Here is a 17,654-nt window from a genome sequence, read left to right as displayed (position 1 = left end):
CAGCCTTTAGAGTTATCCTCTCATCTCACACCAGTAAAATGGTACAATTTTACAGACAACTACAGTGTTATCCCCCTACACTGGAAACCACTCAAAACACCATTTATATCTCACTAAGTAAACCTGATTGAGACAGAGCACTAGAGTCTTTGTAAATTTGTGTTACTAAAGTGTAAATGTGCACCAGAAAAAGGATTCAAGAAACCAAATCCAGTGTTACTACTATGTACTGACACATTGTTCTTTCACTTCCCTGCACTAGGTGATGCATGTATGGTTTACTTCTGTAAAATAATTAAAAAAAAAGAAATATTTTTAAAGTGCCCTATGTGAGAATGCCTGTTTATGGGTAAAAGAGAGTTGACTGAAGGTGCGTGTAATGAACTAACAGCATCTCACACATATAACCAGCCTTAATAATGTCTCAGCAGCAAACACTGTACAACTAAAAAGTAAGTTAATCTTGTCCACTTGGCATATTTGTTTAAGGAAAAGTAAAGGCAATGATTAATAACTGTGGTTATTTTATAGCGGCTACTACCTCTAGCAAACCAGGTTCAAGAGAAAGCCAACATAAATAGCGTTTTCCAGTTAAGAGACTGGTATAGGAAAATGTCCAACCCCAACAAAACACATCTGCTTCATCTGGACCCCTTCCAGGGCTACTGGGCAAGCTTAGTGACCTCATAATACCCACAGTAGAAGCAAACACTTTCACCCAAGTAGTAATAAATGGCCAGCTTTCAAAGCAATGAATAATAGCACCTCTCAGGATGCTTGCTGTAGCAGCGTGTGAACCTACTGTGATGCTATATACAGTCATGCTGCTTCCTCATAGTAACAACTCAAGGGAATTTATTCCTAATAAAACTTCAGTTCTGTAGGATTAAAATGGTCCTTTTAGGTAATGCATAAGTTCTGCTTGATGTAGAGCATTTCATCACCCTCACACTCCATTGCTATGCTATTCCTTGTATCATACAAATAGGCAAATAAAGAGGCTGACGCGTGAAGTCTTGAGGGAGGATACTTCTCTGCACTGTATTTCAGCCAACACACACACATTGGATTCACACTTTGCTTTTATTTCCTGACTGCGAGTACCCTAAACCTGTCAGCAGGAGGAAGTCACAATCTGAGGAGCATCTGAGCAGCACTGAGCGCTGGGGAAGTGGTCACTATGAACTGAAAGGTAAGTGACAATAGACTGAATAAAGACATGCAAACAATAAGTACTACAGGTATAATTACAGCATTAACAGGTCTGCTAAAAACAATAGGATTTAGTCATGTTTACATTATGTCAGTACGCTATAATAAACCTAAAGTAGAATATCTTGTGTGTTACTGAGCAAATAATAAAATGATGCACTTAGGGTCCATTTACACAGAAAGATTAGCTGACAGATAATTTACCAAAGAGTTAAAGCCAAAGCCAGAAACAGACTATAAACAGAGATCAGGTCATAAAGGAAAACCTGAGATTTCTTCTCTTTTCAAATCCTTTCTTGCCTTTGGCTTCAAATCTTTGGCAGATAATCTGTCGGATAATCTTTCTGTGTAAATAGACCCTAAAGCAGATAAATGAAAGGGTTTATCCAGCCCTACAAAAACATGGCCACTTTTGCAATACTCTTGTCTCCAGTTTTTTGTTTTGTTTTTTTTTGGGGGGGGGGGGGGGGGGGGGGGCAGGTATGAAACTCAGTTCCATTGAAGTAAATGGAGCTTAATTGCAAACCACACCTGATTTGAAGACAAGAGCCGTAAAAAAAAAAAGTGGCCATGTTTTTGTAGGGCTGGAGAAACCCTTTAAAGACATTCTGAGAAAAGGCTGTGTACAAGTGTAATGACATTCTTATGAATACCAGGTTTAAATATAAGTAAAGGGGAAGGCTGACCATTGATCTCCACAGTAAATTGTAACAATCTCAGCGCGAATAACTAAATTAGAATCGTATAACTATTGCTGAAAGCCCTGCCGACCACCACCAGTGCAAACTTTACTGACATACATACATTTTATAGAACAGAACTATTAAAGAGTCCAGCAATGTGTCTTTGTACTTTGGGAAGGTGCACTCTTGTTTCACCTGTACAAGTTCCTATAAGGACACTGCACTGGGGGATGTATGGAGGCTGATTAAACAGAAATGGACACCATGCTTCATCATGGTTGACTTCAACAAAGTCTTAGAACCACAGAGCACTACAGTCCAGGTACCAGAGGTTTACTACCTGTATATTTCGAGAAACATAAAGCAATGACTAAATGCTTAACAATTGCTAGTATGGAATGTCAGTAGAAATTGTCAAATGGGACCCAATGATTGATTATATACATTGAGTTGAAATTTCATTATGTTTGTTACGTTGACTACACAGCTTTTATAGCCATCAGTTCAGCCATAAGCTATTCTTTCCAACCCTTCCCTATACATGCATGGTTGGCTAGGTGTACTTGGGTTCTCAAAGGAGATACCTAAGAATCAGATATGTATAAAATCAACCTACCTGACCATTCTGGCTGTCACTAGGGCAGGTTCTGGACAAACACATTAATCTACTGTATGTATATGGGCATCTTTAGTGAAATTATATTAATTATAAGACCCTCCCTCTCTATCTCCTTCACTTAAATCTATGATTGCTAATTCAGTACCAGTTACCACAACTTTATTTACAGGTTAGAAAGAGCAGAATCTTTATCAAAATGTATAACCTACAAAGTTAAATGTTTTACTTAGTTAAGAAAATAAACAAACACCAGTAGTTCAGTGATGACATTAAGGATAGCTTCACACGTACAGTATCGCAGTGGATTTTTTGCTGCGAATCAGCAGCAGACTTGACTAAATGAATGAACACAGTATTAAATCTGCACTGTCAAATCTGCTGCATTACAGTACGTGTGAAGCTACCCTAAAAGGGTTATCCAGCATTAGAAAAACATAGCCACTTTTTTCCAGAGACAACACCACTCTTGTCTCCAGTTCAGGTGTGGTTTGCAAGTAAGCTCCATCCACTTCAATGGAACTGAGTTACAAAACACCATCCAAACTGGAGACAAGAGCGGTGCTTTCACTGGAAGAAAGTGGCTGTGTTTTTGTAGCGCTGGATAACCCCTTTAAAGTGACTCTGTACCCACAATATGACCCCCAAAAAGCGCTTGTACCTTCGGATAGCTACTTTTAATCCAAGATATGTCCTGGGTCCGTTTGGCAGGTGATGCAGTTGTTGTCCTAAAAGACAACTTTTAAACTTGCAGTCATGTGTCAAATTGGCGTGGCCTACAGTGTCTTTGCCCTAGCCTTGCACCCCCTCTCTGTCCCTCCTCCCCACCCTCTTGGCAGAATTTCTTTTATTTCTCACTTATCTGAACACTGCACAGGTGCCTTAACAATCAAGCCCATGTGCAGAGTTCACACAGGTGATGAATAGTAGAAAATCTGCCTGAAGCATTCCTAATGATGAGGAGGATGGGGAGGAGGGATAGAGAGGCGGTGCAGGCCTAGGGCATGGGTACTCTAGGCCACGCCAATTTGACACAGGACAATAAGGACAATAACTGCATCACCTGCCGAACGGACCCCAGGACAGATCTTGGATTAAAAGCAGCTATCTGAAGGTACAAGTGGTTTGGGGAGGGCAGATCGTGGGTACGGAGTCACTTTAAAGAGGGACAGATCACTAGCCTCTACACTCACCTGGGTGTCAGTTGAAATCAGCAAATTTTAGAACACAACTGCATGAAAAGAAAGGTAACACAAGGGATTGTGTTATGAGGCTGTAACAAATACTATGAATGTCTGTGTGTGTGTGTGTGTGTGTGTGTGTGTGTGTGTGTGTGTATGTCTGTGTGTATATATATATATATTCCTGGCATGGAGGGGTTGTAATGTGTGCAGCGCTGCTTCAGTGTGAGTGACAATGCACACATTTAACTGCTTGCAGTCACTACAATGGCACACAGCAGCAAACATGATGCTATATGCATTGACCAATAAAGGCAGTCTACTATTGCTTATAAAAGGCTCCTTTTCACATAAAAAAAAAAAAAAAAAAAAATAAAAAAAGGAAACAAATTTGGCATCGTAGCGTGTGGAATTGTCCCTAAAAAGGGAGAAAAAACAGCAGGATTGCTGTCAGGAAAAAAAAAAAAAAAACACATTATCAAAAATGCCATTTACACCAATAGACCACCAATAAAAACTATAGAAACTATAGAAAAATAAAAGCATTGTCTCTTAGAATGCAAAGAGGAACACTGCTACAGTGTGACCTAGACATATATGCATCAATTACCTTTGCTCATGAAGGGGTTAAAGTGATACTGTCACCCCAATATTCCTGTCTCCTTTTATCATTGTTGGACAGTGTAAGCCCCGATAATCGTTTAACCGTCACCGATGTCCTTGCAGCTCTTGCTTAAACTATATACTTTACCTATCCACGCTCCAGGGCTGCTCCTGCGGTCCGCTTCTCCCGGGGTCCTGCGTGCTCTAGCTTCAGAGCAGCCAATGACAGGCTGGGACCACCGCGGCCCGGATTGGCTGAGCGGCCTGTCAGCTGATAGGCCGCTCTGAAGCTAGAGCGCGCGGGACCCAGGGAGAAGCGGACCGCAGGAGCAGCCCTGGAGCGTGGATAGGTAATGTATATTGTCAGTCGCCAGCCGCACACCGCTATTACACGTAGGGCCCGACAAATATAGGTTCTAATCTATATCAACGATCAGTTGTCGATCGTTGTATTTATTACATGGAGCCATAATCGGCTGAATCGGGCCGATTATCGTTCCGTGTAACAGTACTCTAACTAAGGTGGGACTTATCGCCTATTAAACCCCCTCTCCTTGCCTCATCACAGGGGGGAGCGTGGTTAACAGCACTAGACCCAGGCAGGGAGTAGGGCTCAACAGATGCTAAGCCCCACTTTACATGACAGTTTCACTTTATGAAGGTGTAGAGTAATGGTAGACATGTCTCAGCAGAACAAGCCTCACATTTGCTGACAGAAAAGAAGGATCTGTTCCTCTTTGTACGTGTTGGCAAGACCAATTAAGCCTATAAGTTCACAACACCTGCCAGCCAAGCTGATTCACATCACAGTGGCAGTAGCTGCAAAGATTAAAATACAGTGGTGCCTTGGATTACGAGCATAATTCGTTCCGGGACTGTGCTTGTAATCCAAATCCACTCTTACACCAAAGCAAATGTTCCCATAAGAAATCATAGAAATGCATACAATTGGTTACACACCCCAAAAATAATGATTTATTATTCTGAATAACAAGTAAAACAGATGAAACAAACCTTCAGAAACAGCAGAATATGTGATATTATAAGTTACTGTACAGTAATGGAGAGGATGGGAAACACAAGGGCTGACAGAGACTGCAGGGAGCAAGAAGGAATGAGCAGGGCAGGTGTGAGCACAGTATAGCAGCACACTCTGTCCAGGGAGAGAGGGGTTACAGCTATGAAGGGATTACCTCCACAGTCCTGTCCCCTAATGTAAGCCCCAGCCTGAAGTGGATCTGCTATGATTTGGAAGGTGAGGGAGACTTCCTGGGTCAGAGTACAGTGCTGTAGACCCCTCTATGCAGGCCATGCCCCTCCTCCACTAGCGCTCCCACCCAGTACAGGGAGCTCCTAAACCAAAACAATGCTCTTAAACCAAGTTACTCTTAAACCGAGGTACCACTATACATTTCATCAGGTAACATATACAATATGAATTCCAATTACTAACACACTAGTGTCATTGCTTTCACTTACAACAAAGCCATGACTTAGGGATCCCAACACACTCCTCTGGCCACACTGCGGCATGCCTTACCACTACTACCTCCTCCCTGTTTGGCATGTATATTCATTGCAGCTTGGCCTCCTGCTTCCTGGTGACGTCATCTTCAAGCTGTTGCCGGCATGGGCCGTCCACTTGCTGGTTTGCACCCTGGATCTGTGCGGTCTGCATGGCATTATCAAGCAGGCGCCATAGTGCGAAGTAGCGGGGCAGGTGCGCCGAGGGCCTGAAGCCAATGCTCTCAGTTGATGCGATCAGTGCACCTGCATCGCACTACAGAGCATGGACATCAATGCCGAGAGGAGCGCACAGACCGCATAGATATAGGGTGCAGGCACAAACTGGCAATGGGTGCGCGGCCCGTGCCAGCAACAGCCCATGAGCGCCTGACGATAACGTCACCAGGAAGCAGGAGGCCGGGCCGCAATGAATATGCATGCCAAACAGGTAGGAGGCAGTAGTGGTGAGGCGTGCAGAAGTGCGGCAAACATGCCTCACCGCTGCTCCTCTGGCACTTGCTACCAACGTAATGGGCCAGATTGTAAGCAAACTACAGCACCGAGGGCAAAAAGAAAGGTAGGCCACGCAATGGGGGACACATCTGCACTACACTGTCAGCACCTCAGGACCTATTGCATTGTTACTAATCCTCCAATAATGAAATGTACTGGTTGAAAGTCAAATACAGTTAGGAAACTAAAAGTTAACAGTAAGAAACAAACAGGAAAGCAGTGAGTGCAATGAGAATCTTGGGTACTTATTTTTAGAAGACGCGATTAGTCACTAAAGCACGTTTGAAGTAGAACTGTGTTTTATGTGGCTATGCTCCGAAATGCTGTGGAGTCTTATTCATGTAAGATTATATCGTGTATTAATTACCAGGAAAGTGTAAACTGCAGAAGTGAGTGAATTACAAGACTGCAAACATTGTCTGGCAGGAAAGGGGAAATTTCCATCCTACAAAAGCCCCTTAACCAAGAAGGATTTCTGCCCTTACATGGACTATGGCTGTGATCACATTAATTAAAATCGTGGTTAAAACGTTTCTTTACTTACACAAACGTTTCCAGATAATATAAAGTATGTGAAACCAAGACACAAACAGACAAAAACAAAGTTATTTTTATACCTAGAGTACAAGAAGTGGCTAAGTAATACAAGGCAGATACACAGGGGCTTTATCAAGCATGCTCCATGGCACCCTAAAGATTTGGGGCATCCATGAGCCTTTTGAAAATTTTATTTGTGTACAACTGTATTTATAATGTATGATAGGAAACTACAATAACATTTTCTAATAATACTATACAGAATGACATGTCAATCTCATCATAGAGAGATATGCAAAGGTAGCTCTCCTTCAAAGAAAAACTCATACTTGCTAGCCTAAAGTCTTCTGCATTTACTAATTGGCTAGAGATGCATTAGTGGCAGCTAAAGATGATGGGGAACTAATTCTTATTGTAGAGATCCTGGGATTCTACATGGATACTTCTTTTTAGACAATGAATGATCCATTGGAAAAAGTATGCTCTCCTCTAAAAGAAAGAAAGCCATCTCACACTAGCCAAACCAGAGTCTCCTCCAAAAGGAGGTGTTACTCATCTGTAGAGAGATGTTTCAAGGCTTATACACCGCTTACATGGGGTACTGATTCACACGGATGAGACCCAGAAGGGTAAAGAAATGTATTGAAAGCCAAAGGTCTCTAGAACCACTAGAACTCTTTATTGAAAATCAGAAGTTAAACGGGTTGTCGCATGTAAATAAGTGTAAACTGATGCATTGTGTGACACACACATTTCAATTGTAAGGGTACAAACCCACACACCGTATACATAGCAGATACGTAGCAAAAACGCAGCAGATTTGAAGCAGATTTGGTGGTGCAGATTTGATGCTGTGTCCAGTTATTTAGATCTAATCTGCTGCGTATTTGTTGCGTATTTGTTGCGTGTTTGCTGCGTATCGCAGCAGTAAATAAGCTGCCTATACGGTGTGTGGGTTTGTACCCTAAAAGTATTTTTGAAAATGAACTGTTTGAGAAAAATATACTTACTAATACCCCATGTGCCTGATTTGTGACTCGCCTTTGGGCATCCACTCATGTTCAGTTCAGGTGGGTCACTCATGTTCAGTTCAACTGCAAGTTGTGATGTGTCCCATTAGTACTAGCAGTTGGTCTCCACTGCTCATGCAAGCAACGGGGACTGCGGGAAAGAGTTTGCAATGTTGCATAGCAACATCAGATACCTTGCACTACAGGAATGCAAGTTATTTTACTTAAAGTGGGACTCCTAAAAAATAAAAAGCACAAAAAACATATAGATGCACCCATTCATCTCCGACCAATTGTTTGACACCTTTCCCAGAATAAAACTTTTACAAATTATCCCAGTTTTACATCAAAGCACCTGTCTAGGAAACTAGATCTCCCAGCATGCACTGCATGCTGCCAACTGTCAGGCACCTGTCCCTGTCTTGTACTATCTGCCTAATACTGGCTCAATCTGCTTCTGCTTTCACAGTAAAAGTAGTATGTGTCTATTTATCTATATAGTTAGATTAGAGAAAGAGAGTGATATGTACAGAATGTCCTTTCCCTTATACTACTCAGGAGAAGCGTTTTTTTCACCAGTCTTGGCTAGGTGATCACTGTGTGATGTCATTGGTGGGCGGGGTTACAAATGAGGTTATACAGCTTGCCTGACAAAAGAAGAGACAGAGATCATGTGACCTTTGTCTCAGAAGGGAGGGGAGGACAGAGGAGTCAAAGCAGAATGGACCATCTATCTATTATCTCTTGGTAAGTGGTTCATATTTTATTAAATCCTATATAACCTTCAGTTATAGAGAAAAAACATCAATGATGCAAATGCAAGTACTGGTGGTATAGTGGGATGATTCTTTAAAAGATTCGTTGATTCAAATTCAAAAATAGCAGCAGACGTCCAGATTGGACTTCTAAAACAGCTAAGCAAGAGAGATTGCTTTTCTTCGTATCAGCTATATATGTTCCCATATAAATGATCCTCCAGTTTTACAAGACCCTTGAAAGCAAATATATTCCAGTATAGATACAACCACCGTTTTTAGATTGTCACAAAATCTTTAGTTCTGGTGTTCACAAGGCTGGAGACCCAATAACTGTAATGGTTGGCCTGACACATTTAAAAAAAAAAAGTCTTAATGGAAGAGGGGAACTTGGATCAATATGTGCAGGCAATTTTGAAAATGTGAAGCAAGCAGGAAGTATTATACTTATATCTATTATACTTGCAAAAATGTAAAAAAATATAAAAAAAAAAATACAGCTCACGATTAGAAGAGTCTTGTGTAACAACAAGTGTAATCAGAAGGAGGGTTCCCGAGCTTCTGGGCGTTGGCCAGATTTCAAATGCAGAAAAAAGCTTGTAGACTAGTAGTGGAAGCCGGCACTCCAGGACGTATTGGCAACTTAAACTTAACTTTTATTCGTGCACTAAAAACTAAAAGGATGCATGACTGGACGTGCGCGTTTCATGCAATAGCGGCTAGGTCCAGTCATGCAACCTTTTAGTTTTTAATACACGAATAAAAGTTAAGTTTTAGTTGCCAATACGTTTTGGAGTGCCAGCTTCCACTACTCGTCTGCAAGCTGTTTCCTATATCTATCATACTCCCTATATACGTAAGCCAAAAATGTACGTAATTGTAACGTAACAGGAGCAGGATAAGGTTTTTAATTATTTTCAGGCTAAATTGTTATAAAAGGTTGAGGATAAAACTCCACTTGACTTTACTATTTTTTACAGTGGTAGTCTGCAAAACCCTAGCAAATATACATTTAATGCTTGCATTATGTATGCTGTTGGTTTTGATTTTAATTTTTTAATTTTCCATCATTTAGTGCCCCAATATACTGCCCATGCTTCTGTATTGCACCCTGAGCTGGTGGGCGGGCCCTAAGATCAGTTAGCTTATTTAGCTGTAGGAATGCGAGGTTTTTGTCCAATCAGCATTCATCTTCACTGCGCCCCAACTGACATCACTTCCTGCATTGTCTTTTTTTTTATTTTTTGCTGTTACTAAAGGGTCCAGGGTATGAAAAAAAGAGATACGGTAGAGTGGCGCTATGCCCGGAAAAAGACACGTCTTTCACCCGTCTGGCCCACCTTTGTATTCTATTAGGGTAAATTCTGGCCAGACTTTCTATCCTATTAGAGTAAATTCACACGGACGGATCCTCAGCAGATTTTACGCTGCATGTTTACAGCGAAATCCACTGCGGATCCTATGCCGATGACTTTCAATGCAAATACATACTCTCAGCTGGGAGTATGTACGTGACAGTGCCATTAACACCCCGCCGGCCAGAGCATACATTACCTGCTCCATGCTCCAGCTTGCTTCGGGGGCTCTCAGCTTGACGTCCCGCTTAGCCAATCAGTGCACTGCCCCAGCCACTTATTGTCACGTACATACTCCAAGCAGGATGTAAATCCTGCTGCGACTATGTATTCGCATTGAAAGTCATCGGCATAGAATCTGCAGCGGAGTATATACAGCGAGTATATACCAATCTCTATATTTTAACTGGAAAAGTTGGGGTCATCTTATACGCCCTTTCATCTTATAAGCCAGAAAATATGGTAATTAGATTGGAAAAATGTAGTATATTATCTTCTCTGCTGATTTACATTATTAACTGGTAATGAATGTTCCCCTCTTAAGCTGACCTATCTGTCACAACCCTAATAATTACTATATAATGGATTTATGTTTTGTATTGGAATCTCTCTTTAATTGCATGTGTATGTTCCATTCAATCTAGAGAAACATTGACGCTTCTCATTATTGAACCATCCCAGTCCCGACATACAACGTTTTGGAAGTACCGACCACCCCCACCCCCCACATGCCATATAATTTAAAAGCAACTGTATTTATCATGGGTATTAATAATGTGCTTCTCTCTCTGTTCTTTTAGGGACCAAGTTTTGTCTTTGAGAGAGAATAATGGAGAATGGGAATCAAAGCCAAACAACTACTCCACATATCTGGCAGTTTGAGGAATATGGAATTGCTGCACTTGTATATTACAGCATTGTGCTGCCTGTTGGACTATTTGTTAATATTACAGCACTATGGGTCTTTAGCTGCACTACTAAGAAAAGAACAACTGTAACCGTGTATATGATGAACGTGGCACTGCTTGATCTAATGTTTCTCTTATTTGTTCCATTTCGTATAATATACTATGCCAAAAAATCCTGGCCCTTTGGAGATATATTCTGTCGAATTATGGGTGCAATTACAGTTTTTTACCCGAGTGTCACATTGTGGTTGCTTGCCTTTATAAGTGCTGATCGATACATGGCTATTGTGCAACCTAAGCACATCAAAGAACTTAAGAACATTTCAAAAGCAATGACAGCATGTTTTGGCATTTGGATAATGACCATTGTTACTACAACCCCTTTGCTTTTTGTATACGAGGACCCCGATAAAAAATATAATTTTACCACTTGTTTTAAACTGTTTGACATTGTCTACCTCAGACAAAATAACATATTGAACTTTGCTCGCCTAATCTTCTTTTTCCTGATTCCGCTGTTGATTATGATAGGGTGTTATAGTATCATCATTTACAGTCTTATCAGTGGCAGAACTTCTCGGCTCAAGCCTAAAGCGAAGAAGAAATCAATTCGCATCATAGTGACTCTAATCGTGCAGGTTCTGGTGTGCTTTGTGCCCTTTCACGTATGCTACCTAATATTAATGATCCAGACACATCAAGAATACTACATTGCTTGGGGAAAGGTGTCCACGTTCCTGATGAACCTCAGTACATGCCTGGACGTTATTTTATATTATATAGTCTCTAAGCAGTTCCAAGCCCGTGTAATAAGTGTTATTTGGTATCGGAACTATCTGCGCAGTGTACGGAGGAAGAGCATGAGATCAGGCAGTATCCGCTCTTTAAGCAATGTCAACAGTGAGATGATGTGATCAGTCTACGTTCTTTACTTGTAAATAAAATAAATGTACATTATATATTCTTCTGAATTCAAGGGTGCAAGATTTTTTCTTTTACTCCATATCATAGTTAACAAAAAAAAAAAAAACCACAAACAAATAAATCTGATACCATGTATATATTACATGTGTCACGCCAGCTGTTAGCAGCTTCATATACTGCTGTGTACGGCTAGGTTCACACTGCATTTTGAAATCCGTTTTTCCATTGTAAAAAAAAAAAAAAAAGGTTCAAAACGGATCCGTTTTTTTTTTTTTTTTTTTTTTTTTTACAGACAGAAAAACGTAGCTGACACTACTTTTAAGTCTGTTAAAAAACGGATCCATTTTGATCCAATTTTTTTTTCAATGGAAGTCAATGGAAAAACGGATGCACACAAATGCATCCGTTTTTTTCATCAGTTTTTTTTTTTCAAAAAACAGATGAAAAAAATGGATTGCAAAAACGCAGTGTGAACCTAGCCTACCACCAAAGATACAGCAGAATACTCTGGAATACGCCAGAAGATAGGGACATTTGCAATTTATCCACAGGGACCTAGATTTATACGTGTGTGTAAAATAGAAGCTGGTGTAAACTGCCCACAGCAACCAATCACAGCCCAGCTTTCATTTTACCAGACTTGAAAGCTGAGCTGTGATTGGTTGTCATGGGCAGTATTGTTGCTTTACACACTAAGATAAATCAGTGCACCACGTTCAGCAATATTCCAGTCTCTACATGTATGGATACAGCTGAGAAGTGTAGAGTTTTGCCTTTTTCTTTACATTCTGTACTAAAAACTGAAACACAGGGTTTTGCTGAAGCTTTTGCAAGCAAGTTGTTTTCATAAGAAACTCTCAGAGTTGTGGTATTTGTGATGATATGTCTGGCACACTTTTAGGGTATATTCACACGGGCGGGCTCGCAGCGAGATTCTCGCTGCGAGCCCGGCAGGTCCTGGCAGTTCCCATACACTACATACTCGCTGCGGTCTAAACGACCGCAGCGAGTATGTAATTATACCGCCCTTAACCCCTTCTGCTCCCGCCGGCTCCCCCGCTGTAAGCAGCACACATTACCTGTCCTTGCTGCACGGGTCCGGCGTCCTGCTCTCCCGTCCGGCCAATTAGTGTGTTGCCCAGCCGCAGCCACTGATTGGCCGGGCGGGAGAGCAGGACGCCGGACCCATGCAGCAAGGACAGGTAATGTATGCTGCTTACAGCGGGGGAGCCGGCGGGAGTAGAAGGGGTTAAGGGCGGTATAATTACATACTCGCTGCAGTCGTTTAGACCGCAGCGAGTATGTAGTGTATGGGAACTGCCAGGACCTGCCGGGCTCGCTGCGAGAATCTCGCTGCGAGCCCGCCCGTGTGAATATACCCTGAGATGTCTGGTAGTGTTTCATTCAGAAATGCTTATATATCATGAGACAGCTGCTGCAATTTACATGATATACAATATTGGTGACAACTGCATTAAGGCAGTATGGTTGCGTTCGCATGTACAGGATCTGCAGCAGATTTGATGGCACAGATTTGAAGCTGCAGATTTGTTTTAAATCTGCACCATCAGATCTGCTGTAGATGCTGTACGTGTGAACGCACCTTACGGGTACAAACACACACACCGTATACGCAGCAGATACACCGCAGATCTGCAGCAGATTTGATGGTGCAGATTTGATGCTGTGTTCAGTTATTTAGATCTAATCTGCTGCGTATCTGCTGCTTATCGCAGCAGAAAATACGCTGCGCATACGGTGTGTGTGTTTGTACCCTTGGGCTGGGTTTACACTACGTATATTTAGGTCAGTATTGTGGTCCTCATATTGCAACCAAAACCAGGAGTGGATTAAAAACACAGAAAGGATCTGTTCCCACAATGTTGAAATTGAGTGGACGGCCGCCATATAACAGTAAATAACTGCCATTGTTTCAATACAACAGCCGTTGTTTTAAAATAACAGCAAATATTTGTCATTAAATGGCGGCCATCCACTCAATTTCAACATTGTGTGAACATAGCCTTTCTGTGTTTTCAATCCACTCCTGGTTTTGGTTGCAATATGAGGACCACAATACTGACTGATATATATGTAGTGTGAACCCAGCCTAAGGGTGTGTTCATACGTACAGGATCCGTAGCAGATCAGCAGATTTAATTGCGCGGATTTGATGCTTTGTTCAGTTATTTAGTTACATTGATATTTGTGCCGTCAAATCTGCTGCGGATCTGCTGCAGAACTACACCATCAAATCTGCTGTGGATCCTGTAGGTGTGAACGCACCCTAAAGGGGTATTCTTATCTCCACTAACTGTTATACTTGTAGGACTTGTCAAGATAAATATTTTTGCAAATACAATAATTTAGCAACCTTGCCGCCTTCTTCTCCTGATGGGCCCGATCTTTTTGTCCCATTGCTGACATCTTGTTGTCAAGTTACGGACCACCACTCTGCTCTAAAAACAGTGGTCTGGCTGGTGTATATATAGGAGGGATTTATCAAGATTTGTGTTCTCATAAATTAGGCCCGTCCCATTTTTCCCGTCCGGATTTACTAGGAGACGCACACGGTCATGCGCCCGACCCTGCGCAATGAAACGTCCAGCAGGTGTAGATGTGTATCATGATTTACGCCTGCGGCAGGCAGGCGTACGTAGGGAGATGGGGTGGATCTGCACTTTCTCCCTGGCGTACGCCCAGCTGTAACCTTCATAAACGTCCCCCATGGTGTACATGTATAACAATAAAGTCAATATGTACACTATATCTACACTATGTACTACACCCCTTTAAATCTTTGTCTTAAATTATAGGTAGAAAAAAAAGACACTGGGGCGTCTTCTGGTGTAGTGTCATAAAAATGGCACTGGGACACAGGGTGGGTAAGCAAGTAACCACTTGAGACCGGCATGAGACTGTTGGTCCGTTGATCTTGACTTGAGATCATTCTTTTCAACTAAATTATAGGTACAATTTCCCATATATAAAACTGTATAATAGTCTGCTTTCCTTTACATCAAAGTTAAAAGGGAAAGTATCATGATAGTAGTAGTAGTAGTAGTAGTAGAAGTAGTAGTAGGTTTTGTTTGTTACATATATAAAAAGATACAGAAGGTTGTGGTTGAGGTCTCACACAGAAGAAATGAACCACATTTATCATACACAGAATTGTAATGCAAGTCAAGTTACACCTAATAAAAAAAGAGAGAGAGAGACTTACAATCCAGAAGGCAGAGTAGTTAGTGTTACACCAGCCACAACTTCTACAGCTTCAACAATCAGGATATCAAAAAGTGCGGAAAGTATCCAGGTCCCAAGCAAATATGACTGCAAAAGAAACATAACATACATACATTTTACCACCAAATAACAAATTAACCATAGAGGGAAAAAATGTGTTCTTAAGTGCTGACATTTCACTCCACCTATGATAAAATGACACCTACCCACTCCTTTACAGGCAACTGGAGATTCTCCCACTTAGGTGAGTGGCCAACTAGTAACTGATACATGCAAAACTAGTCTCAATGTGTTAACCCCTTCACAGCAGACTCTATATGAAGATCGCTTACAACACTGATCTGTGCTATGCAATGGCACAGCACATGACCAGTGCAAGCAATCTAATAATTGCTTCTAATATTCCTTTAGTGGGACCTAAAAAGTGGGGAAAAAAAGAAAAAGAAAAAAAAAAAATTAAAAAAAATATGACAGTCCTTCCCCCAATAGAAGTTGAAATCACCCTCTTTACTAGTTTACAAAAAAAAAAAAACATGTAAAAATAAAAATATTTATTATCGTAGTGTGGGGAATTGTTTAATCTATTAAGATATAACATTATTATTCCCATACGATGAACAGTGTAAATAAAGGGATATGGGGGCGTGGCTTAGCCTGCAATATGAGCAGACGTGCTGTGTGGAGCTCCTGCCAGTAATCCTGCATATATCCTGGGCATCCTACCATTTCTTGCTTCCTGACCATCAGTGTGCCGCCGGAGGGGTACGGGGAGAAGGCAGCTGGCGATATGTCTCACAAACAGAAAGGACCCCCTAAGGATAAGCCGGGTAAAGGTGGCACGGCGCTCAGGCCTACACAGAAGGCGCCATCTTTGCTGCGTGACCCGCCGGCAGACATAGTTACGCAGCTCCGTTGCTACGTCCGCACCCCCAACCAAGTGACCCATGCGGAGGACTGGAGTGAGGACTGGGGGCAGCGCAGCAGGAGTGGCTTGCTCCTGGTACCAGCGACGGGCCTGTGACTGAAAGCCCCCCGGTATCCAAGATGGCGCCCGGCTCGGCGGGAGGACGTGAGAGTGGCGCGGAGGAGAGTGGAGGGGAGAGTCCCCGGACTGAACCGCCGGCACCGACCATACAGGACGTCCTTGTGGCGATCTCTAAAGGCAACCATCACCTAACACAACTTATGGGAGGCATGAGAGAGGAGATTAACTTGCTGCGGCATGATATGCAGAAGCAGTGGCGGATTAAATATACCCTGGGCCCCGGGCTGTCCACCCAACCTGGGCCCCCCGCCCACCCCAGCAGGCTGTGTGGGGTATATAAGAATACATAGATCTGTGGGGGATCAGTATATAGAAGTGACCCCAGAACATCACTAATAGGGGGAGATGTTTTTATTCTATCCCCTATTAGTGATGTTCTGGGGTCACTTCCCTGCACTGAGCCCCCACAGATCTATGTATTCTTATATGCCACAAAGCATCCAGTGTATAATGCACCTAGGACCCAACTACAACAGCTGCAGGCACTACAACTCCCAGCATGTACTGACAGTCTGCAGCCCTCATAATATGCTGGGAGTTGTAGTGCCTGCAGTTCTAGTTGGGTTCTAGTTTAAAAGTTTTCGCTAGTGTACTGTAGTGACCCCGGGGCTGTGTCAGTACACTACCGCAAACAATACACTGACCCATTTAGACCCCAATGGTACACAGGCTCTACACACTATAGGGCTGGGTTCACACACAGTATATTTCAGGCAGTATTTGGTCCTCATAGCAACCAAAACCAGGAGTGGATGGAAAACACAGAAAGGCTCTGTCCACATAATGGTTAAATTGAGTGGATGGCTGTCATATAACAGTAAATAACGGCCATTATTTAAATATAACGGCCATTGTTTTGAGATAACAGCAAATATTTGCCATTAGATGACGGCCATCCACTCAATTACAACATTATGTGATCAGAGCCTTTCTGTGTTTTCAATCCACTCCTGGTTTTGGTTGCTATAAGGACCTGACATGAGGACCAAATACTGCCTGAAATATACTGTGTGTGAGCCCAGCCTATAAGTGATTACAGTGCAGTTACTAATGACTCACAGGTGACGTCTTCTCCGATTGCCGTCGCTCACTTTTTCCTTTCTTCTCTATTTGGCACAGCATCATGAAGACTTCTCTGACCCCAACTCATCTGCAGGCGGGGAGCTGGGGGTGACTGGGGAAGATAGGCAGCGGGGGCGACAGGGGGAGAAGCTGGGGTGACAGAAGCCGGGGGGGGGGGGGGAGCTGGGGAGGCAGGGAAGCAGCAGGGGGAGAAGATGATGGGGGTAGCAGCAGGGGGAGAAGATGATGGGGGTAGCAGCAGGGGGAGAAGATGATGGGGGTAGCAGCAGGGGGAGAAGATGATGGGGGTAGCAGCAGGGGGAGAAGATGATGGGGGTAGCAGCAGGGGGAGAAGATGATGAGGGTAGCAGCAGGGGGAGAAGATGATGGGGGTTAGCAGCAGGGGGAGAAGATGATGGGGGTAGCAGATGGGGGAGAAGATGATGGGGGTAGCAGCAGGGGGAGAAGATGTTGGGGGTAGCAGCAGGGGGAGAAGATGAT

At 42.6% G+C, this 17,654-nt stretch overlaps 2 protein-coding genes across 3 annotated transcripts in view; one reads left to right on the top strand and one right to left on the bottom strand.

Annotated features, from left to right (window-relative positions):
• Nucleotides 1-17,654, bottom strand: part of UBAC2 (UBA domain containing 2) — a 153,173-nt gene that overhangs the window by 100,454 nt on the left and 35,065 nt on the right. Inside the window, exon 5 of the mRNA XM_069970710.1 lies at nt 15,027-15,133. Coding sequence (XP_069826811.1) covers nt 15,027-15,133 — 107 coding nt within the window. The remainder of the gene's footprint in view (nt 1-15,026; nt 15,134-17,654) is intronic.
• GPR18 (G protein-coupled receptor 18) lies at nt 965-11,850 on the top strand. Of its 2 annotated transcripts, none has more exons than XM_069970711.1 (2): nt 965-1,192; nt 10,772-11,850. In XM_069970711.1, the coding sequence occupies exon 2, from the start codon at nt 10,801-10,803 to the stop codon at nt 11,791-11,793; it is 993 nt and encodes a 330-aa protein (XP_069826812.1). In that variant the 5' UTR covers nt 965-1,192; nt 10,772-10,800; the 3' UTR covers nt 11,794-11,850. The 2 variants fall into 2 exon arrangements, with proteins under 2 accessions (XP_069826812.1, XP_069826813.1); XM_069970712.1 differs by lacking the exon at nt 965-1,192 and adding an exon at nt 8,535-8,608.

Source organism: Dendropsophus ebraccatus, chromosome 5, assembly GCF_027789765.1.
Source record: "Dendropsophus ebraccatus isolate aDenEbr1 chromosome 5, aDenEbr1.pat, whole genome shotgun sequence".
Lineage (NCBI taxonomy): Eukaryota > Metazoa > Chordata > Amphibia > Anura > Hylidae > Dendropsophus > Dendropsophus ebraccatus.
The sequence above is the reverse complement of the archived record's forward strand: the minus strand, read 5'-3'. Positions and strand labels throughout refer to the sequence as shown.